The sequence below is a fragment of the Globicephala melas genome, chromosome 5, assembly GCF_963455315.2.
Source record: "Globicephala melas chromosome 5, mGloMel1.2, whole genome shotgun sequence".
Lineage (NCBI taxonomy): Eukaryota > Metazoa > Chordata > Mammalia > Artiodactyla > Delphinidae > Globicephala > Globicephala melas.
This window is the reverse complement of record NC_083318.1, coordinates 132,618,955-132,642,449: the sequence shown is the minus strand read 5'-3', so window position 1 is coordinate 132,642,449 and position 23,495 is coordinate 132,618,955. Positions and strand designations below refer to the sequence as shown.

General features: G+C 39.6%; 1 protein-coding gene and 1 long non-coding RNA gene across 2 annotated transcripts in view; one reads left to right on the top strand and one right to left on the bottom strand.

The window, feature by feature from the left end:
- Window positions 1-10,602, top strand: part of DSPP (dentin sialophosphoprotein) — a 107,098-nt gene extending 96,496 nt beyond the window's left edge. The window contains exons 8-12 of the mRNA XM_030865709.2: window positions 134-236; window positions 3,054-3,127; window positions 4,180-4,266; window positions 4,401-5,396; window positions 5,879-10,602. Of these exons, the coding sequence (XP_030721569.1) occupies window positions 3,077-3,127; window positions 4,180-4,266; window positions 4,401-5,396; window positions 5,879-7,612 (2,868 nt within the window). The 5' untranslated portion in view covers window positions 134-236; window positions 3,054-3,076 and the 3' untranslated portion in view covers window positions 7,613-10,602. The remainder of the gene's footprint in view (window positions 1-133; window positions 237-3,053; window positions 3,128-4,179; window positions 4,267-4,400; window positions 5,397-5,878) is intronic.
- The window catches only part of LOC132597372 (uncharacterized), a 272,819-nt gene that overhangs the window by 27,277 nt on the left and 222,047 nt on the right, over window positions 1-23,495 (bottom strand). The window lies entirely within an intron of this gene.

Sequence of the window (23,495 nt, the reverse complement as noted above, 5' to 3'; positions counted from 1 at the left end):
TACCAGCAAGTGAAGGAAGTGGGGTAACTTATTATGTGCTTCATAGACACACTGACACTTTATAACCCCGTATCAAGGATCCTAAACAGTGATTGGTTGAGAAAATTATCAAACTGACTTTAAATTTCGGCAGGTACAAAATTGTCATGCAAAAGCCCAGGACAGTGTGCCACTCAGTCCTCAAAGAGAAAGATAAGAAATCCTGGATATTCAAAGTCCCTTTGAAGGCTTTTAAGGTAAGATGGACCCAACTGATTTCTTTGGAAAGAAATTCGAATTTCAGAGAAGCCAACTCGATTTAAAAAAATGAATAACCCTTATGATTAGACATTTTCCTTCCCTTTTGACTTGTCAAATTAAAATTATGTTTTAAAAGATAATGGAAAATTATGTGGTAAGTGGTGCTAATTCCACCTAGCAAAATATTGCATCACTGAAGAATCAGATTTGTTTTCCACAGCCATTATGTTAAAATATAAGTTGCTAATAGGAAAAGTATATGTACGATGAAGCACATATTTTATATCTAAAATATTAACAACGGAATGAGTGATTAGAATATTTTATGCATAATTCACTAAAGCTCCATTACTGTTATTTTTATGCAGAAAAACCATCTCTTTCAAATAACATTTAAACACTGACTGTATTAAGAAATGAACATGGACTTAGGAATTTGATTTAACACATTATGTTACATTTATTTCAAAGTTTGGCTAATCTAGTCAGTAATAAACTCTATGAGGATAGGACTCATATCTGTTCCCAGGGTTCAGTATATGGCCCACATTAGGCCTTCAAATGTTTGTTGAATGAATATCAGTTTACATTTAATTTTTTGGTCCCTGAAAAATCAACCTTTGGCCTAAAATAATAATAAATTGTTATTATTATTATTTTACCAATTGACATTAGGGTTTTAAAACTAGATTAAAATACTTCTACTTAGGATATCTGGAGAATCTGACTTCTTTCACACACTTTTTCTGTTTCATGCTATAATAATAGGCTTGGCAAATAAAAGACATGTTACTAAAAAATTGGTAAACTGAGGTAGAAACCTTGTAATTATCTGGTTGCTTTTATTAGTTTTGATAACAAATTAGATAACCAGATATAAATAACTACCTTGGGCTTTGAAACAGGGCTTTATTTAAGCTTTGCTTTTCAAGGTTTTATTAACTTGTTCAAATTAAGTAAAATCTCATTTTGTTTGTGATAATACATAAAATAATCTGAAGGGGGTTCACACAATTCTGAAGCCTCTGCTTTCAGACTGACAAAACAGAGGCCATTTCTATAGTAGCTTTTCAAGCCGTTTACCTACCTGTGGACACAGTGGCAAGTAGCGTCGTACATTGTGCAATTGTTCTGGAGTAGATTTGAAAGAGAGCTAAAGTGGTCAGATTGCTGGATTGCAGTTCAGAAATGGGATGCACATAACTCTGTCCTTCACTATAAATTCCTTTCCAGGATACCATGTTTCCTCCAAATCACAGTGTAGACTGGTCTTCTGCAGAGTCTATGTAATAATTAGGTTTGGGACTGCAAAGTACAGTATAACCTCTGCTTACTAAACAGCTGCCCTTCCACATCTATGCCCCAGAGCTCTGCATTATAGTGTCCTGAGGTCACATCAGCCTCGTTTTTAATCTATAGCATTTTTGAAAGAGGTCTAGCTATTCTTGGCTTTCTGTTGAACAGCTATAAGAGTAAGCACATTTTTTTCCCCTCTCAATAGCTCTGGAACTGGGTCCTCTCTCCTGTGAAAATGCCAATATTTCTAGGACAGTCGATATTCACTGCGGTTTTATTATATTTCCACTATCAACATTAAATTCAATCAAGGCTATCTTATGACATACAATATTATAATCTATAAATCCAGTGGGAGTGCATGAAATAGAAGTAAAATTCCTCCTTCCTTTCTATAGTAATAGCATCATTATATCAAGAAATCCAATTTGCAGTAAACAGCGGTTTAAAATTTTGATTCTCATGAACTCAATGTCTATCCCAATGTATCAAAAATGTACATTAGATCGTTTCTGAATGTGGATTCTAACAGGAATGAAGGATCATGTTTTTAGAAGTTCCACATAATAATTGCTATCATTTATTGAGACTGTTAAATGCCCGGAACAGTGCTACATGTTGCTTAGAGTAATAAGTATATATTCATCAGCAACATTCACAAAATAGCTTTTTCTGTGCTGTGGTTTGGAATACAGTGATCACCAAGACACTCTCCTGGACCTCAGGAGCTCTCAGTAGGGTGGGGGAACATATAAGTAGCCCCCAGGTACTTTAAAACAGTGAAAACTGTGCAGCGCTACTAGCGAGGTGTGCAGAAGCTCCTGGGTGTAAAGAGGAGAGAGACACCAAACGCCCTTTGACATGGAGTCAGAGAATGTTTCTCAGAGAAGATTCTTCTGCTAAGATAATTGGGATAATCCTGAAGTGCAGGTATTCTTATTATCCCAGACAGAGGAATCAAATGCTTAAGAAAGCTACTTAAATTCTTCAAGCTCACACATCAGGGAGCAAAGATAGAATTGGAACCCAGGTCTCTGAATCCAAACTCCATGTTCTTTCATCTTCATGCTAGTAACTTCTTTTCTGTACAGTCTAGCCAGCCCAATAGTGTGGCTTTGGGGTGGGGATGATAAACACAATCTTTTAAGCACAATCTTAGCAGAATTAGTTAATCCTTGATTAAAACTATTCAGAAGACACATTATTGCCATCAGGAACAACAGAAGGAGAAAGTTATAGTTATGGTTTTTGTAACTGCCTGGCTATACCCCTTTGTTGGCAAAGGCAGAAAAAGTCTAGGTAGCGCCATCAGTGCTGAGCTGGATGACGCCGTTGTACGTCACTGTGGCTCCAGGTGTGCTCTGGAGCACTGAGTCTTGACAGCTTCTTCTGATGTTGCGTCTATACTCCTTGCCTAGGAAAAACGCAAATGCTTACAGACCAAAATAATACATTATATGGCTATCATATTTTGTTTCATAAGTAATTTTGTGCTGTTCTTTTTTCTTCAAAAACAGCCTGATTAATATTTCTAAAGGAAATGAAGATAATTATATATTTTTGCATTTGGACAGTAGCATGGGCCATTCCAGTAAGTATGCCTTCCTCAAAAAAATCCTTCTTACTTTGTTATCTCTTTTCAGCTAACATTTATATATATATACTTTTTTTTTTCTTGAGACCTTGTCGATCAGCTGAGTCTAAACTTTTAGATTTACATGAAAGACTTTACAAGATATATTTGGGGTCTCAACAAAACCAAATAGGCACTCCAATTCATGCTCCCGTTCTTCTAATTGAAACTCCTGTCTTGTTGGAAGGATTATTTCTTTTAAAATTCACTCAGATTCATTTACATTTAATGCTTAGAAGTCATGGAGACTGTCCATCTTTGCTAACACCCTATGAGTTTCATTCTAATATCAACAAAGTCTGTATTGTTTAGGAAGATTTCAAGAAAGAAAAATAGGAAAAAAAATCATGTGTTTTTTCAACAAAGGGAAAACTGATGTTTCACTCAGAAAGTTAAATTTGGAATATACAGATAAATACCAACAAAGAAAAATTACGAAAATTAAACCATTTGTAATTTTATTAGCCAGCTGTTATGGTTAACATTTTGGTATGTTTTCATAATACCAAATACTTTGGTATTTCTGTAGTTGAGAATTTTCTCAACTGTTTTCATTGTGCTCCTGAAGGGCACAGAAGTAGCAAAGTACTTGCCTTTGCTTCCTCCCTGGCTCTGGTCACACCTACTATTTTCTTAGGGGTTTTGGCCAGGATTATACTTAATGTGGGTCTGGTGCTATTGCAAGAAGCATCGTACAGAAATATCAAAGGTCTCTCTTCATTTTTATAAAAGACTATTCCTTTTCTACAGTTAAGTGATCTGGTTAATACTTCAATAAAATTGGGAATACTGCCAAGTTTAAATTCTACATAAGCCCTATAACAAGCCACTTCTCTTTTCTACCCAGTTAGATCATACTTTGACCTTTGTGTTATATCTTTTTTTCTTCATTTGGAGAAAATTGTGTGTGTGTGTGTGTGTGTGTGTGTGTGTGTGTGTGTGTGCATGTGTGGGCACACATGTGCACAAAATAAGAATGTTTTCAATTTCCAGTATTTTCACTTTGGTAGGTTCCTCAAATCAAGCCATTGGAGAGACATGCTGTTGACAAATCTGTGAATTTAAATCTTCTAGCAGAATTGAAAGTGCCGATACAGGTATAGGATGTGAAATGTGTTTCTGAGTTGTTTTTAGATTCCACTAACTTCCAAAAAATTGATGCTCATCTTTTCAGTTTGCCTTACTTTAAGATGGTATCCACAATTTATTTTGCATTGTTTCTCTTTTCCAGGATGAGTTAAATGCCAATGATACCACCAAAGAAAGTGGTGTCCTCCTGCATGAAAATGAAAGAGGAAGGCAACAGTACACCAAAGATGGGTACAAAGGAGAGAGAAATGGTTCTGAGGGGGCAGAAGTGGGAGAGAAAAGTTCTTCTGCACGTTCCATGTTAGCAAATGAAGAGGGGAATACTGAGGATCTGAATGGGGGCACAGGAAAACCAGAAACATATGGTCATGATGGACTCCATCAAGAAGACAGCACCACAGCAAATGGCGTCAGGGGACAAGTAAGCATCATCGACAGTGCTGGAACAGCAAATGGGAGCAATGTTAATGGGATTACTGGGAACAATTCCCAAAATGGGGGTGTTGGAAATGCAAGTCAGAGTGAAGATGCCACTGTTGTCCAAGAAGATGGACGTCAAGGGGCTGGAAGCAATAATGGCACAGGTCACAAGGATGAAATAAGTGGGAATTTCTGTAGAAATGGGGGTGATGCAAGTGAAGAAACACCTCAGAGAGAAGGCGAGAGCAACGGGAATGAGGAGACAGGGGTAACACCAGGGGAAAGTGGAGATAGCAATAGAGAAGATGTCGCCTTGGACAATTCTGATGGAAGTCCTAGTGGGAATGGAGCAGATGAAAATGAAGACAAGGGCTCTGGTGATGATGAAGGTGAAGAGACAGGGAATGGAGAAAAAGGCCCTGATAACAGCAAGGGCCAAGAGGGTCAAACTCATGAAACAGAAGGTGATGATGACAATAGCTTAGGTCAAAGTTCAATTAGTGGTGAAGCTGATGACCCTGCGGACAAAGAAGACACCCATGCCATTGATGGACACAATACCTCCAAGAGTGAGGACGATTTTGATGGTATTTCAGGAGACAATGGTAGCCAAAAAATAGAGGACACTCAAAAACCCAATCAGAGAGAAAGCAAAGCTGTGGAAAATGGAATCACTGAAAAATTAGAGCCACCTGCTATTGGGAAGAACCAAGTTAAGGTTAGTTTGTGAAGCTGGTTTCTTTCAAGGACAGTTTAAATTCTCCCCTTCCTTCCATGATGGTAGCATGAAAATAAATCATGACAAATAGTCATGTATTTTTGCATCTAAATTACTTGAATATTTGATGGGAAAGCTAGAGTCCATACTAGACTTTGCTATAGAACAATTTTAAAAAGCAGAAATCTCTGAAAATTTGGTTATAATTCTTCAAAAGTCTTATGCTAAATAATTAATGCAGCACGTAACTGTTTACGAAAGCTCTTACTGGGTAAAGGCACAAATGGGATGGTCTATAATCTAAACACCAGAGTACTTTCAAGTATTGAATAAAGCACGTTTTCACAGACAGATGTTTCTGAAGTACTGGAAGCTGAACTCCTGTTCTATGGCCACTTTCCCCAGTCAGTCTTCCTCAAACCAATGCAATTTTGCGGAACAACATTCACTAATTAATCATTCTTTTCTCTATCTTTCCATAGGGAATAGAAATGGAATGTCCCAGCAGTGGCGACAGAAACAATATTACCAAAGTATCTGGGAAAATGAATGAAGATAAAGAGAGTAAAGGCCAACATGGAATGATTGTGTGCAAAGGAAATGTCAAGGCACAAGAAGAGGTTGACGTCATGCAGGGACCTGGCCAGAAATTAGAACCTCAAGATAAGTTTGGACCCAGCAAAACACGTAGTGACAGTAACAGTGATGGCTATGACAGTTATGAGTTTGGTGATGAATCCGTGCAAGGAGATGATCCCAACAGCAGTGATGAGTCTAATGGCAGTGATGATACCAATTCTGAAGGTGACAACAACCACAGTAGCCAAGGAGATGCTTCTTATAACTCTGATGAATCAAGTGATAATGGCAATGACAGTGACTCAAAAGGAGGAGAAGAAGGTGATAGTGATAACACTTCAGATGCTAATGATAGTGGTGGTGATGGCAATGGTGACATTGGTAGTGATAAGAATGGAAAATCAGGCAGCACCAAAGATAACTCAGACAGCAGTGACAGCAGCGACAGTAGTGACAGCAGTGACAGCAGTGACAGTAGTGACAGCAAATCAGACAGCAGTGACAGCAGCAATAGCATCAACAGTAGTGACAGCAGTGACAGCAGTGACAGTAGTGACAGCAGTGACAGCAGCAATGGCAGCAACAGTAGTGAAAGCAGTGACAGCAGTGACAGCAGCGACAGTAGTGACAGCAGTGACAGCAGTGACAGCAGCAATAGCATCAACAGTAGTGAAAGCAGTGACAGCAGTGACAGCAGTGACAGTAGTGACAGCAGTGACAGTAGTGAAAGCAGTGACAGCAGTGACAGCAGTGGTAGCAGCAAGTCTGACAGCAGCGACAGTAGCAACAGTAGTGACAACAAATCAGACAGCAGTGACAGTAGTGACAGCAGTGACAGCAGTGACAGTAGTGATAGCAGTGACAGTGGTGACAGCAAATCAGACAGCAGTGACAGTAGTGACAGCAGTGAAAGTGACAGTAAATCAGACAGTGACAGCAGTAACAGCAGTGACAGCAAGTCAGACAGCAGCGACAGTAGTGACAGCAGTGACAGTAGTGACAGCAGTGACAGCAAATCAGACAGCAGTGACAGTAGTGACAGCAGTGAAAGTGACAGTAAATCAGACAGTGACAGTAGTAACAGCAGTGACAGCAAGTCAGACAGCAGCGACAGTAGTGACAGCAGTGACAGTAGTGACAGTAGTGACAGCAGTGACAGCAAATCAGACAGCAGCGACAGTAGTGACAGCAGTGACAGTAGTGACAGTAGTGACAGCAGTGACAGCAAATCAGACAGCAGTGACAGTAGTGACAGCAGTGAAAGTGACAGTAAATCAGACAGTGACAGTAGTAACAGCAGTGACAGCAAGTCAGACAGCAGTGACAGTAGTGACAGCAGTGACAGCAGTGACAGCCAATCAGATAGTAGTGATAGCAGTGACAGTAGTGACAGTGACAGCAGTGATAGTGACAGCAGCGACAGTGACAGCAGTGATAGTGACAGTAGTGACAGAAGTGACAGCAACAGCAGTGACAGCAACAGCAGTGATAGTGACAGCAGTGACAGTGCATCTGACAGTGGTGATGAGAGTGACAGCAAGAGCAAGTCTGGTAACGGCGACAACAATGGAGGTGGTAGTGACAGTGATAGTGACAGTAAAGGCAGTGACAGTAATCACTCAACCAGTGACGATTAGAACTAAAGAAAACTCCACCAGATTCCTTTTGTGAACAATCTGGTGAGTAATTGATAGGAAATAAAGATTTCTAAGAAAGTAAACAGAGGGGAGAAATAAAAGAGAAGACATATGTAAACAACAACAGAAACAACAAGAAAATAGTCAAACTGTCAGATTCAGAACCAGGTCTGAACACTGTCAGAGAGAGAATCTGTGTACCCGCGTGTTAAATATATTCAGAAAAGATTTTGTTAAAAGTGTAAATGTAAACATAGAAGAATGATTAAAATATTCTTTAGTATTTTACACAGAAACCTCAAGTAATCACATACTAAATAACTTCAATTTAAATGCCAAGTGCTTTAGAGAATGTAGCAAGTAAACACATCTTAATGCCTTAATCTTTCAGTAATTATATATTCTGGATAGATGGTCTGCTTACCTCTGAGTAAAAGATGCTGTTACCATGATCTCCAGCTTGGCTACAATTCATCTGCTTGTTCTAAGGAAGAAATACACTTGCAACATGAAAAAAAAAATCACAGCAACGATTTAACCTACCTGGACCATGGGAATAATCTTTGTAATTAGTGAATAGAGCAATTACAAATTATGGAAATTCTAAAGAGCGCTAAGCAGGAAAGAATTCAGAGGCTGGTTTAAACAAAACCTCACGTATAGTATCACATTCCTGCAAAGTGCTGGAAATGGAGCATAACGTCCCCAAAACTACTGACAAAACTGAGGCAGTGCTTAGAACGTGCTCCAACTATTAATAAATAAACTCGTGAATGAAGTGCTCCTGGAGGGGATGCACTTTTTGAACTCTCTGTTCAGACATCTGCTAAGTGGAATCAGTTATTTATCTTCCACCTCAGTCTCACCAAGCCAAACTTGGTTCACATTTGCCTTTAAACCCCTACAAACCAAAAATTCCAAATCAGACTCTGAGACTTCCTTCTTATTTTAATCTCTTTGGTAAAGCCCACAGCTGCTTTGGAAACTACTCTTTTTTATCTGAGAGTCATACATGCTGCTAAAATCTGAACGTGTGGGTTCTTCAGATTTTGCACGAATGAGGGTACTCCTTAGTTTTGAGATGAAGCCCTAACCCTAGAACATGAGGATCTTAAAGGTGTATGAAACTAGAGCGTGATATTTAATAAGGTGGATAATCATTTATCCCCAAACCAGGATACCCTTGAGAATGAAAGGGCTTCTATGAATAATTACCCGGGGACTGGAGGTGTAAATTTGGCTTATCTGGGACTCTGGGAGATATAATGACCATAAGCATAAGCCTTTAGGGTATTATTCAAGATTTAGTAAGTGATGATTTGTGATATCTCTCTTCCACTTAGGTAATTATTTTAGATTTGTTCTAATTCAAAGGTAAAATTCTATACGGCGAAGTGTTGAACGCAACTTCTTTAATGTTAATTTTCAGCCAGTCATTAGCTGACTGGTTGAAAATTTTATGCTCTATTATAGGGCATATTTTACACAAAGAATTTCAGTAGCTTTTTTTTTTCCTGCCTCCTTCCTCCTTTATGCATGAGTTTCTTAGTTAAGAGATCAATATTGCAAGTAATATTGCTGAAGGCTTTCAAAATACTGCCATTTATAAACTACTTGGTAACTCCTAATACTGTAAAATTTCAAGTTTCTACTATATCATAATCATGTACATGACTCCAAACTTCTTTCCTTAAACTGTGCTCTAGACCTTTAACTCCTTTAGCCCTTTTGTCTTTTTCCAATTTGTAAATTGTGGCTTCTAGTAACTGTCCTACCTATTTCAAAAGGTTGTTATGAGCTCTAAGTCAGGCAATGGATATGAAACTCTTTGTAAATTATATAATATATGTAAATGATAGAGAGAATGAATTTTGGTGCTATAATAAACATCTATTTCTAGGACTGTTCACAAGGAAAACTCCCTTCATCTTAATGAGTTTGTGAGTACTTACTTCCTCCAACATATTTTTTTAATTAGTTTTTTTTTTTTTTTTGTCCATGCTGTGCAGCATGTGGGATCTTAGTTCCATGACCCTGGCAGTGAAAGCACTGAGTCCTAACCACTAGACTGCCAGGGAATTCCCTAAAATAAGTTAATTTTTTAATTGAAAAAGTAATATGTATATATACACAAAATAAAAATTTCAAACACTATGAAAAGGTAGGCAAAAATATTAAATCTCTATCATCCCAGATTCCCAGTCTTCTATTTCTCTTCCTTAGAGGCAATGCCCATTACTAATATCTTGTGGAAATTTCCAGAAATATTCTATGCACATATAAGCACGTATATCCCCCTTTTAAAAACACATGGAAGTCTACTACACACAGTGTGCTTAACTCACTCTTTTTAACCTAAAACTATACCTTGAATATTGGTTCGTTACACACAGATTGACGTTCTTTTCTCAAAGCTGTGTCGTATTTTATTTTATGAAATGCCTTAGGTATTTAACCTGTCCCTATTTTTTGATCACTTTCCATTTCTAGTCCAGTGAGAGTCTCTGCAGGTGTCACCTGAGTCAAGTGGGATAAATTTCCTGCCAGTTCTTATAAAGACTTCACCTTAAAAAGTATTTCTGGGGCAGGGAAGAGGAGATGTTCAGAATCTAGGGCCGATGTCAGAAGCCATGAAGGAACACTATGACCCTGACCTTCCACTGTAATATCTTCGTTGACCTCCGTCCATAACTTCAAGGTGAAAATGAAGGAGACACTCCCAAGAACGTCTCAAGGGTAAATCCTTTGAACACAAGAAGTCTGGTATTAGAAAATAAAATTGCTTTTAGGTTATTTTCTGGACTAAAGATTAATGAAGAAACTGCTAATATTGCCCATGAGAGTAGTATTTTTTTAAACTGCAGGTTGCCACTCATTTAATAGGTCATGATATCAGTTTAGTGACACATGACCAGCATTTTGTAAAATGAAAGAATAAAAAAGAAAAATCTTTAGTGTATAATGTGTAGTGTCTCATGAAACAGTGTTATTTCTCTATATATACATACATACAAAAAATATGTCTAAGTATGCATATACTCTTGGTTGCAGTAAGAAAAAGATGTGAAAGCCATTGGTTTAGAAAAGGGTTATAAAACATTATTACTGCTAGTAATCATTTTACATTTACTTTTGTCATCTTTGTTTAACATCTTTATTGGAGTATAATTGCTTTACAATGGTGTGTTAGTTTCTGCTGTATAACAAAGTGATTCAGCTGTACATTACATTTACTTTTCACATTCACTTTTCTCCTTACAAACCTCTGTTTCTTTCCCACTTTTTAAAAATTTATTTATTTATTTATTTATTTAGGCTGCGTTGGGTCTTCGTTGCTGCGTGCAGGCTTTCTCCAGTTGCGGCGAGCGGGGGCTACTCTTCCTTGCGGTGCGCAGGCTTCTCATTGCGGTGGCTTCTCTTGTTGTGGAGCACGGGCTCCAGGCTCACAGGCTTCAGTAGTTCTGGCGCACGGGCTTAGTTCCTCCGCGGCATGTGGGATCTTCCCAGACCAGGGGTCAAACCCGTGTCCCCTGCATTGGCAGGCGGATTCTTAACCACTGCGCCACCAGGGAAGTCCAAAATCTATTTTCTAAAATAGATTATAAAAAGATAACCTCTAGAGAATCCATACCTCGTCATATAAATACATTTTAAATTATTAATTGGAATAGAATTTCCCAGAAGTCAAACTTGCTTTATGGTTTGTAATGGAAGTTCTGAAAAACTTGAGACCAAAATAACTAGGAACAATTTTCCTCTCCCTAAAAGGAACAGGAACAGAATAGAATAGCTCAGTTCACAGATGAAAATATCATTGTGTTCTCACAGTGATCCATTCACTGCTGCTTGCAAGCAAATCCTCTAGAGAGTGAAACAAGCCAACAGCTCAATGTTCCCAACCTCTCCCCTCTGAACAGGGACCTTGGGTTTATATGCTAAAAAAGAAAAAAGAAGAAAGAAGTAAGAAATTTTAGAAAAAGGAAAAAAAGAGTCAATTCCTATGGGGCACACATGTAGCTCAGAAAATGGTATAAGGTCTAAAGGTCACCAATATATTAGACTCTGTGTTTTCCATTAGTTTGCACGGCCCCAGCTCGAGCATGAAACACTGCATTTACAGACAGCTGTATCATAAGTTGCTTCCCTTACTCCCATTATTTTGGGCTTTGCCACTACCTATACCCCTCCTTCCTTTACTCCTTCCTTCTTTTTTTTTTTTTTTTTTTCCGGTACGCGGGCCTCTCACTGTTGTGGCCTCTCCCGTCGCGGAGCACAGGCTCCGGACGCGCAGGCTCAGCGGCCATGGCTCACGGGCCCAGCCGCTCCGCGGCATGTGGGATCTTCCCGGACCGGGGCACGAACCCGTGTCCCCTGAATCGGCAGGCGGACTCTCAACCACTGCGCCACCAGGGAAGTCCCCACTCCTTCCTTCTTTTCCTCCCTAGAATTTTCTTTTCAAAGAGATGAAGATGTGTCTGTGGGAAGAAAGTACTTGCAAAATTTAATTCCCAGACATCGTCCAGTGTGAGGCTCCAGTCCAAGCCCCTAGTCAAGGGCTGCTGTCGAGCTTACCTCACTGTCTCTTTGGCCTGCTCCCAAGATCTGTCACAACCAACTGGTTCCCAGCTCCTACCTCCCTAGTACCTTCCTCAGTTGAAACCACTGACTCTTCCTTGTTGTTCTAACACAATCTGAACTGAAGGCAGGAGATACTCAGGCTGTAACAGATCAACATTTAGGCTTGGCACGAAAGCACATTTACCTTTTGTCTTGTCCTAATATCTTGATTCCCGTAAGTGGATCCTTACCTTGTCCTCAAGCAACAATCCCCTGTGATCTTTCTAACTGGGCTTCTGCATAGCTTCCTCATCTCATCCTAGCACGTACACTGATTAGAACTGTCCCAGCCCAATCAGCCTGAGGCAACCAGGAGGAAATTGTCTGACACAGTCAGGCTTCTGGGCCCAATGCAAGGAAGGAGACTGCCCACCAGAGCAACTTTGGAGTCTTAGCAAAGGAAAAGATAGAACTATTGTAGGATTTGGGGAAAGGATGGAACTGAGGTGATATTTAAATGAAGCAATGTTTGAGAGGCTCAAAGCAAGGCTGGGCTGTGGCTGAAGGAGTCAATGTCAGGTTTGGACTGTGAAGTAGACCCAGGCTCCTGTGTCCTTGGGAAGTGCAAAGTAAAGTTGAGATGGATGTGGACTGTTGGATCTGAATCTCTGCCCCTGGGTTGTAAATTGAGACGGAGTCTTTGTGTCAAAGTGCCTCAGACCCTCCAGGCAAGAGTTGGGTGTTTTGTTTTTACTGATTTTAATTTTAAAAAGCAAAGTCTCTGCTCATCTTTGATTTTAGAAAATAAAATTTCTCAGTGATTAATAAAGCAGGAGCCATTCAAAGTAGGGGGTTGTCATGACACTTTATAGACTCAGTGTCCTTGAGAGAGATGTTATTTTCTGTTAACACTTGCAGCTGGCTTTATTTCTGTCTGTTTTTCCAGTCTGACAAATGGTGGGTAGATTTCTACTTTCTCAGTCCAAGCTAATTTTTGCTTTCTCAGGAGATATGTTTCTGCTAAAACCAAAAGTCTGATCACCTTGCTAGTCCTTTTCCTGAACTCTGGCAGAACTTCTAGATGCCTGCCTGTTCTTTAAATATTGCCCATTCCAGATCCCCACCTGGTGGACTTTGCGTCACTCCTGGGATTTGTTTCTTTTTCGCTGCTTACTCTCTGTACCCTGAACATTTGTGCTGTGTAAGCTGGTCCGTCAAATGGGCCATGTGATTCACCAGATCCAATGGTGTTTGAAGTGGTGGTGGCAGAGAGGATGCTGTTCGGAGCCTTTGGCAGGTCCCTACAGGTGAATTGCAGCATAGGTCTTTAGGATTATGGAGCAAGGTCATCTTCAGATGCCATCATCTGAAGATAACTACCTTCCTTTTTTTTTGCGGTACGCGGGCCTCTCACTGCTGTGGCCTCTCCCGTTGCGGAGCACAGGCTCCAGATGCGCAGGCTCAGCGGCCATGGCTCACGGGCCCAGCCGCTCCACGGCACGTGGGATCTTCCCGGACCGGGGCACGAACCCGCGTCCCCTGCATTGGCAGGCGGACTCTCAACCACTGTGCCACCAGGGAAGCCCACTACCTTCCTTTTGAGAGAGAGCCCTTGGCCTGCTACTGGGCCTTTGTAGACATTGAACAACTTACCATGTGACCTGAGCATCCCATTATCAACTGGGTGTTAACTGACCCATGAAGCTCTAGAGTTAGGCATGCACAGCAACTCTCCATCATCAAGTGGAAGTGGTGTGTACAGGACTGGGCCTGAGCCCTGAAGGCACAAGTAAATTACATGAAGAAGTTGCCCAAATGTCCGTGGCCCCTACTCCCGCTACCCCGCCTCCTCTCTCCCAGCCTGTGCCTATGACCTCATGGGGCATTCCCTATGACCAGCTGACAGAGGAAGAGGAGACTCAGGCCTGGTTAACAGATGGTTCTACAGAATATGCAGGCACCACCTCAAAGTGGGCAGCTGCACTACAGCTTCTTCCTGGGATATCCCTTAAAAAGAGTGGTGAAAACAAACCTCCCAGTGGGCAGGACTTTGGGCAGTGCACCTGTTTGTTCACTCTGCTTAGAAGGAGAAAAGAGTAGGTATGCAACTATATCCTGGTTCATGGGCTGTGGCCGTGGTCTGACTGGATGACCAGGGGCTTAGAAGGAACATGGCTGGAAAATTGGTGATGCAGAGATTTGAGGAGGAAGTATGTTGATAGATCTCTCTGAGTGGGCAAAACCATGAAGATATTTGTGTCCTATGTAAATGCACACCAAAGGGTGACGTCGGCAGAAGAGGATTATGGCAATCAGTAGGATAGGATGTCATGTTCTGTGGACACCAGTCAGCCTCTTTCCCCAGACCCCTGTCATTGCCCAATGTGTTCATGAGCAAAGTGGCCATGGTGGCAGGGATGGACATTATGCACGGGCTCAGCAACACGGACGTCCTCTCACCAAGACCAGCCTGGCCGTGGCCACTGTTGAGTGCCCAATCTGCCAGCAGCTGATTCTAACACTGAGCCCTCATATGACATCATTCCCCAGGGTGAACAGCCAGCTACCTGGTGCAGGCTGATCAATTGGACTGCTTCCATCATGGAAGGGGCAGTATTTTGTTCTTACTGGAATAGACACTTACTCTAGATATTGATTTTCCTTCTCTGCATGCAATGCTTATGCCAAAACCACCATCCATGGATTTAAGGAATACCTTGTCCACTGTCATGATTTTCCACACAGCACTGCTTCTGATCAAGGAACTCAAATCAAAGCAAAACAAGTGCTACAGTGGTCCCATGCTCATGGAATTCACTTGTCTTACTATGTTCCTCACCGTACTGAAGTAGCTGGCTTGAGAGAATGGTGGAAAGACCTTTTGAAGACTCAGTTACAAAGCCAGCTAGGCGGTAATACTTTTCGGGGCTGGGGTAAGGTTCTACAGAAAGCTGCATATGCTCTGAGTCAGCGTCCAATATATGGTGCAAATCATATTTATATGATAGGCAGGATTCATGAGTCTAGTGATCAAGGGGTAGAATTTGTAGTGGTACCACTCACTATTAACCCTAGTGACCCACTAGCCACATTTTTGCTTTTTGTTTCTGTGACTTTATGCTTTGCTGACCTAGAGATTTTAGTTCCGGAGGGGGCAATGCTTCCACCTGGAGACTCAACAATGATTCCATTGAACCGGAGGTTAATACTGGCACCTGGCCACTTGGAGTTCCTCATGCCTCTGAAACAACAGGTAAAGAATAGAGTTACAGTGTTGGCTGGGGTGACGGATCATGATGACTGAGGGGAGATTGAATTATTATTCCACAGTGGAGGTAAGGAAACATATGTCTGGAATACAGGAGATCTGTGAGGGTGTCTCAGTATTACCATGCCTTGTGATTAAGGTAAATGGAAAACTACAACCACCCGATCCAGGCAGGATTACAAATGGCCCAGACCCTTCAGGAATGAAGATTTGTGTAACTTCACCAGGTAAGAACCATGACCAGCTGAGGTGCTTGCTGGAGGCAAAAGACTTAGAATGGCTAGTAGATGAAGATAGTTACAAATATCAACTATGACCCCATGACCCGTTACAGAAATAAGGACTGAAACTGTCCTGAGCGTTTCCTCCTTATTTTGCTATGAATACATTTGTGTGTGAATATATATGTGTGTATATCTATCTCAGATATCTTTGTCTTATTTCCTCTCTTATTCCCTTATCATGTAACAGAAGAAAATGTATTGACTTTATATCAGTATTTAAGTATTGTTAACTTTCATGGAACTTCTCAGCCTCCATAATCATGTGCCTATGCCTATATGTACATCTATATCTCTTATATAGCTTTACATATCCTATTGGTTCTGTTTCTCTGGTGAACCCTGACTAATACAATTGGTAGCGAGGAGGGAATTCTGAGTCAGATGAACCACTGATTAGAAGCAGAATGTATTGAGGGGTAGAAGGAACAGATGAGGATGCCAGAAGCATAGGATTCATAGAGAAATTACAAAAAAGAAGATGAGATGGAGAGAGAAGAAAGATGTATGGTTGACCCTTGAACAAACATGGGTTTGAACTGCATACGCAGATTTTTTTCAATAAACATCTGCTATAGTATTACATTATCCCTAGTTGGTTACATCTGCAGATACAAAACCCAAGATACAGAGGAACAAAGGATATGCATGGCTGACTATAGGCTGATTTTCGACAGTGCAGGGGTCGGCGCCCCTAAGCCCACACTGTTCAGCTGTAATGTACGGCACTGCTGGTTGCTTCAACTGTTCTTTTTTTAACCTAAAAAAAAACAATTGCAAATGGTTCAATCTAAGCTGTAGTAAATAGGAAGTTGGACAAAGCTATTTATTCCTTTAAATTATGCAAATAAAGAAGAAATATTATCTTTTACAAAGTGTCTTATAGGGGTCTGTCTAGCCCTAAATATATTAACAGATAATAAAAAGTGAAGTTATTGGGAGCAGCTAAAGAACGAAGAGAGAAGAAAATTGAAGAGTAGAAAACTAAAATCCAAAATTAGTTTACTGAAATAGGATTAGGAAATATACTAAAACAGGCACATAGATCACAACTGATATTTATGCATGTAATTTTATGTGTTCAGGAAAGGAAGTAGACTAATAGATATTCTTTATTTTTTAACATCTTTATTTGAGTATAATTGCTTTACAATGGTGTGTTAGTTTCTGCTTTATAACAAAGTGAATCAGATATACATGTATCCCCATATCTCTTCCCTCTGGGTCTCCCTCCCTCCCACCCTCCCAATCTCACCCCTCTAGGTGGTCACAAAGCACCGAGCTGATCTCCCTGTGCTATGCGGCTGCTTCCCACTAGCTATCTATTTTACATTTGGTAGTGTATATAAGTCCATGCCACTCTCACACGTCGTCCCAGCTTACCCTTCCCTCTCCCCATATCTTCAAGTCCATTCTCTAGTAGTTCTGCGTCTTTATTCCTGTCCTGCCCCTAGGTTCTTCATGACTTTTTAAATTTTTCTTAGATTCCATATATATGTGTTAGCAAGTACTTGTTTTTCTCTTTCTGACTTACTTCACTCTGTATGATGGTCCCTAGGCCCATCCACCTCACTAAAATAACTCAATTTCATTTCTTTAAGTGGCTGAGTAATATTGCATTGTATATATGTGCCACATCTTCTTTATCCATTCATCTGTCAATAGACATTTAGGTTGATTCCATGTCCTGGCTATTGTAAATAGCGCTGCAATGAACACTGGGGTGCATGTGTCATTTTGAATTATGGTTTTCTCAGGGTATACGCCCAGTACTGGGATTGCTGGGTCATATGGTAGTTCTATTTGTAGTTTTTTAAGGAACCTCCATACTGTTCTCCATAGTGGCTGTATCAATTTACTTTCCCATCAACAGTGCAAGAGTGTTCCCTTTTCTCCACACCCTCTCCAGCATTTATTGTTTCTAGATTTTTTGATGATGCCGATTCTGACTGGTGTGAGGTGATACCTCATTGTAGTCTTGATTTGCATTTCGCTAATGATTAGTGATGTTAAGCATCCTTTCATGTGTTTGTTGGCAGTCTGTATATCTTCTTTGGAGAAATGTCTATTTAGGTCTTCTGCCCATTTCTGGATTGGGTTGTTTGTTTTTTTGATATTGAGGTGCATGAGCTGCTTGTATATTTTGGAGATGAATCCTTTGTCAGTTGCTTCATTTGCAAATGTTTTCTCCCATTCTGAGGGTTGTCTTTTTGTCTTGTTTATAGTTTCCTTTGCTGTGCAAAAGCTTTGAAGTTTCATTAGGTTCCATTTGTTTATTTTTGTTTCCATTTCTCTAGGAGGTGGGTCAAAAAGTATCTTGCTGTGGTTTATGTCATAGAGTGTTCTGCCTATGTTTTCCTCTAAGAGTTTGATAGCGTCTGGCCTTACATTTAGGTCTTTAATCCATTTTGAGTTTATTTTTGTGTATGGTGTTAGGGAGTGTTCTAATTTCATTCTTTTACATGTAGCTGTTCAGTTTTCCCAGCACCACTAATTGAAGAGGCTGTCTTTTCTCCATTGTATATTCTTCATTCCTTTATCAAAAATAAGGTGACCATCAGTGTCTTATAATTTTCTGCATACAGGTCTTTTGTCTCCTTAGGTAGGTTTATTCCTAAATATTTTATTCTTTTTGTTGCAGTGGTAAATGGGAGTGTTTTCTTAATTTCACTTTCAGATTTTTCATCATTAGTGTATAGGAATGCCAGAGATTTCAGTGCATTAATTTTGTATCCTGCCACTTTACCAAATTCATTGATTAGCTCTAGTAGTTTTCTGGTAGCATCTTTAGATTCTCTATATATAGTATCATGTCATCTGCAAACAGTGACAGCTTTACTTCTTCTTTTCTGATTTGTATTCCTTTTATTTCTTTTTCTTCTCTGATTGCTGTGGTTAAAACTTCCAAACCTATGTTGAATAATAGTGGTGAGAGTGGGCAACCTTGTCTTGTTCCTGATTTTGGTGGAAATGCTTTCAGCTTTTCACCATTGAGGACGATGTTGGCTGTGGGTTTGTCATACATGACCTTTATTATGTTGAGGAAAGTTCCCTCTCTGCCTACTTTCTAGAGGGTTTTTATCATAAATGGGTGTTGAATTTTGTTGAAAGCTTTCTCTGCATCTATTGAGATGATCATATGGTTGTTAATATGCTGTATCATGTTGATTGATTTGCGTATATTGAAGAATGCTTGCATTCCTGGGATAAACCCCACTTGATCATGGTGTATGATCCTTTTAATGTGCTGTTGGATTCTGTTTGCTAGTATTTTGTTGAGGATTTTTGCATCTATGTTCATCAGTGATATTGGCCGGTAGGTTTCTTTTTTTTGTGACATCTTTGTCTGGTTTTGGTATCAGGGTGATGGTGGCCTCGTAGAATGAGTTTGGGAGTGTTCCTCCCTCTGCTATATTTTGGAAGAGTTTGAGAAGGATAGCTGTTAGCTCTTATCTAAGTGTTTGATAGAATTTTCCTGTGAAGCCATCTGGTCCTGGACTTTTGTTTGTTGGAAGATTTTTAATCACAGTTTCAATTTCAGTGCTTCTGATTTGTCTGTTTATATTTTCTATTTCTTCCTGGTTCCATCTCAGAATGTTGTGGTTTTGTAAGAATTTGTGCATTTCTTTCACGTTGTCCATTTTATTGGCATATAGCTGCTTGTAGTAATCTCTCATGATCCTTTGTATTTCTACAGTGTCAGTTGTTACTTCTTTTTCATTTCTAATTCTGTTGATTTGAGTCTTCTCTCTTTTTTTCTTGATGAGTCTGGCTAATGGTTTATCAATGTTGTTTATCTTCTCAAGAACCAGCTTTTAGTTTTATTGATCTTTGCTATTTTTTCCTTCGTTTCTTTTTCATTTAATTCTGATCTGATCTTTATGATTTCTTTCCTTCTGCTAAATTTGGGGTGTTTTTTTTTGTTGTTGTTCTTCTTTCACTAATTGCTTTAGGTGTAAGGTTAGGTTGTTTATTTGAGATTTTTCTTGTTTCTTGAGGTAAGATTGTATTGCTATAAACTTCCTTCTTAAAACTGCTTTTACTGCATCCCATAGGTTTTGGGTCTTCATGCTTTCATTGTCATTTGTTTCTAGGTTTCTTTTTATTTCCTCTTTGATTTCTTCATTGATCTCCTGGTTATTTATTAGCGAATTGTTTAGCCTCCATGTGTTTGTATTTTTTACACAGTTTTTCATGTAATTGATATCTGGTTTCATAGAGTTGTGGTCAGAAAAGGTACTTGATATGATTTCAATTTTCTTAAATTTACCAAGGATTGATTTGTGACCCAAGATGTGATCTATCTTGGAGAATGTTCCATGAACACTTGAGAAGAAAGTGTATTCTGTTGTTTTTGGATGGAATGCCCTGTAAATATCAATTAACTCCATTTTGTTTAATGTATCATTTAAAGCTTGTGTTTCCTTATTTATTTTCATTTTGGGTGATCTGTCCATTGGTGAAAGTGGGGTGTTAAAGTCCCTTACTATGATTGCATTATTTTCAATTTCCCCTTTTATGGCTGTTAACATTTGCCTTATGTATTGAGATGCTCCTATGTTGGGTGCATAAATATTTACAATTGTTATATCTTCTTCTTGGATTGATCCCTCGATCATTATGTAATATCCTTTTTTGTCTGTTGTAATAGTCTTTATTTTAAAGTCTATTTTGTCTGATATGAGAATTGCTACTCCAGCTTTCTTATGACTTCTATTTGCATGGAGTATCTTTTTCCATCCCCTTACCTTCAATCTGTATGTGTCCCTGGGTCTGAAGTGGGTCGCTTGTAGAGAGCATATATATGGGTCTTGTTTTTGTATCCATTCAGCCAGTCTATCTCTTTTGGTTGGAGCATTTAATCCATTTATGTTTAAGGTAATTATCGTTATGTATGCTCCTATTACCATTTTCTTAATTGTTTTGGACTTGTTTTTGTAGGTCTTTTCCTTCTCTTGTGTTTCCTGTCTAGAGAAGTTCCTTTAGCATTTGTTGTAAAGCTGGTTTGGTGGTACTGAATTGTCTTAGCTTTTGCTTATCTGTAAAGGTTTTAATTTCTCCGTCAAATCTGGATGAGATCTTTGCTGGGTAGAGTAATCTTGGTTGTAATTTTTTCCCTTTCATCACTTTAAATATGTCCTGTCACTCCCTTCTGGCTTGCAGAGTTTATGCTGAAAGATCAACTGTTAATCTTATGGGGATTCCCTTGTACGTTATTTGTTGTTTTTCCATTGCTGCTTTTAATATTTTTTTCTTTGTATTTAATTTTTGATAGCTTGATTAATATGTGTCTTGGCATGTTTCTCCTTGGACTTATCCACTGTGGGACTCTCTGCACTTCCTGGACTTAATTGAGTATTTCCTTTCCCGTATTAGGGAAGTTTTCAAATATAATCTCTTCAAATATTTTCTCAGTCTCTTTCTTTTTCTCTTCTTCTTCTGGGAACCCTATAATTTGAATGTTGGTGTGTTTAATGTTGTCCCAGAGGTCTCTGAGACTGTCCTCAATTCTTTTCATTCTTCTTTCTTTATTCTGCTCTGTGGTAGTTATTTCCACTATTTTAACTTCCAGGCCACTTATCCGTTCTTCTGCTTTGGTTATTCTGCTACTGATTCTTTCTAGAGAATTTTTAACTTCATTTATTGTGTTGTACATCATTGTTTGCTCTTTAGTTCTCCTTGTTAAACATTTCTTGTATTTTCTCCATTTTATTTCCAAGATTTTGGATCATCTTTTCTCTCATTACTGTGATTTCTTTTCCAGGTAGACTGCCTATTTCCTCTTCATTTGTTTGGTTTGGTGGGTTTTTACCTTGCTCCTTCATCCGCTGTGTGTTTCTCTGTCTTTTCATTTTGCTTCACTTACTGTGTTTGGGGTCTCCTCTTTGCAGCCTGCAGGTTTGTAGTTCTCATTGTTTTTGGTGACTGCCCCCAGTGGCTAAGGTTGGTTCAGTGGGTTGTGTAGGCTTCCTGGTGGAGGGGACTGGTGCCTGTGTTCTGGTGGATGAGGCTGGATCTTGTCCTTCTGGCGGGGAGCACCAAGTCCGGTGGTGTGTTTTGGGGTGACTGTGACGCTATTATGATTTTAGGCAGCCTGTCTGCTAATGGGTGGGTTTTTGTCCTTGTCTTGCTAGTTGTTTGGCATAGGGTGTACAGCACTGTAGCTTGCTGGCTGTTGAGTGGAGCTGGGTCTTAGTATTGAGTTGGAGATCTCTGGGAGAGCTTTTGCCGTTTGATATTGCATGGAGCCTGGAGGTCTCTGGTGGACCTATGTCCTGATCTTGGCTCTCCCACCTCAGAGCCTCAGGCCTGACACTCAGCTGGAGCACCAAGACCCTGTCAGCCACATGATTTGCTTTATAGAGCATGGGGGTGTGAAATTTTGTGGACATTTTAATCGTTTCGTTTTTGGAAGTCTGAGGTCTTCTGTCAGTGTTCAGTTGGTGTTCTGTAGGAATTGTTCCACATGTAGATGTATTTTTGATGTATTTGTGGGGAGGAAGGTGATCTCCACTTCTTACTCCTCTGCCATTTTGAAGGTCCGCCCCTCATTTCTTTTAAATTTAAAACATTTTCCTCCTTTTTATTTTGCCTTCTAGTTCTCTTAAGGAATTATCTGTTGTGTTTATTCCTTCTTTTGTTCCTTTTAGTTTAGTCTTCATTTTCAAAATTTTTCTCTTCTTTCAAAATTTTCATGACTTTAATAATTTCTGAATTATTCTAATTTCTATTTATATTGTTTTTCATCTACTGTGCCATTTTCATAATGTCTTTTGCTATTTTTAAAATACAACGTCACAATTTTGATATATTCTCAGCATGCTTTCATTGTCTATAAGGTTGTTTGTTTTCTGCTCTAATCTAAACTTCATAGCTTTTCACTGTTTTTATATGAAATTGGTTTTCCTCAACTTTTGGAAGGAGATATAGCTCAGGGTAGCTTTCACCCTCTTCTCTGGTTCTCATATTGTGTTAAAAAATATAGCAGCTTGCTTTCTAAGACTTGCTGCATCCATTTCCCTCTCCCACACTTATTTGTGCCTTCTCTACTTTACATATTCTGTGCAATTTTTATTCCACTCCCAGCAGTTTCTCCTCTACGTGGGTCTGTCCTGGAAGGCAGCTGTGGTGTCTGTTTTCAGAATTTTTAGGGGCCAGACTGCTCCAGATCCTTCAAATTTTATTATGTTCCCTTCGCACCTACCAGCAACGATTATTGACTATGTTGGTGTTTCTTGTTCGCATGTCCATCAGCTGTCCTGCTGCTTCTCTCTGCTTAGTCCTGCACAGATGATGTAGGAATTGTGGCAGTTGGTGGCTTGTCCTCAGCCACTTTGTTTGGAGTTTGTGGCTACAACCTGTCATGTAGTGTGGTAACCAATCTCTAAAATGGCCTCAACATTTCCTCTGCTCCCTATACATTCATTCTGCTCTTCACATCAAAAGATAGAGACGATTTCTCCTTCTGAATCTGAGATGGCCCTGTGGTTGATTTGGCCATTAGAATATGGAGACAGTGACATTCAGGCAGCTCTTGGACTCCAGCCACCATGTGAAAAGGCCAAGCCACAAGGAGATGCCATGGGAGGGAGAACTAAAGTGCTCAGAATAACCGTTCCAGCTCCCCAGAAACAACCATATGAGAGCGATATTGAATATTCTGTTTCATTGAGTCCCCAGAAGACTGCAGTCCTAGCTATGAGAGATAACAAAATAGTTGTTGTTTTAAGATATAAAGTAGTGAAATTTTTTTTTTTTTTTTTTTTTTTTTTTTGCG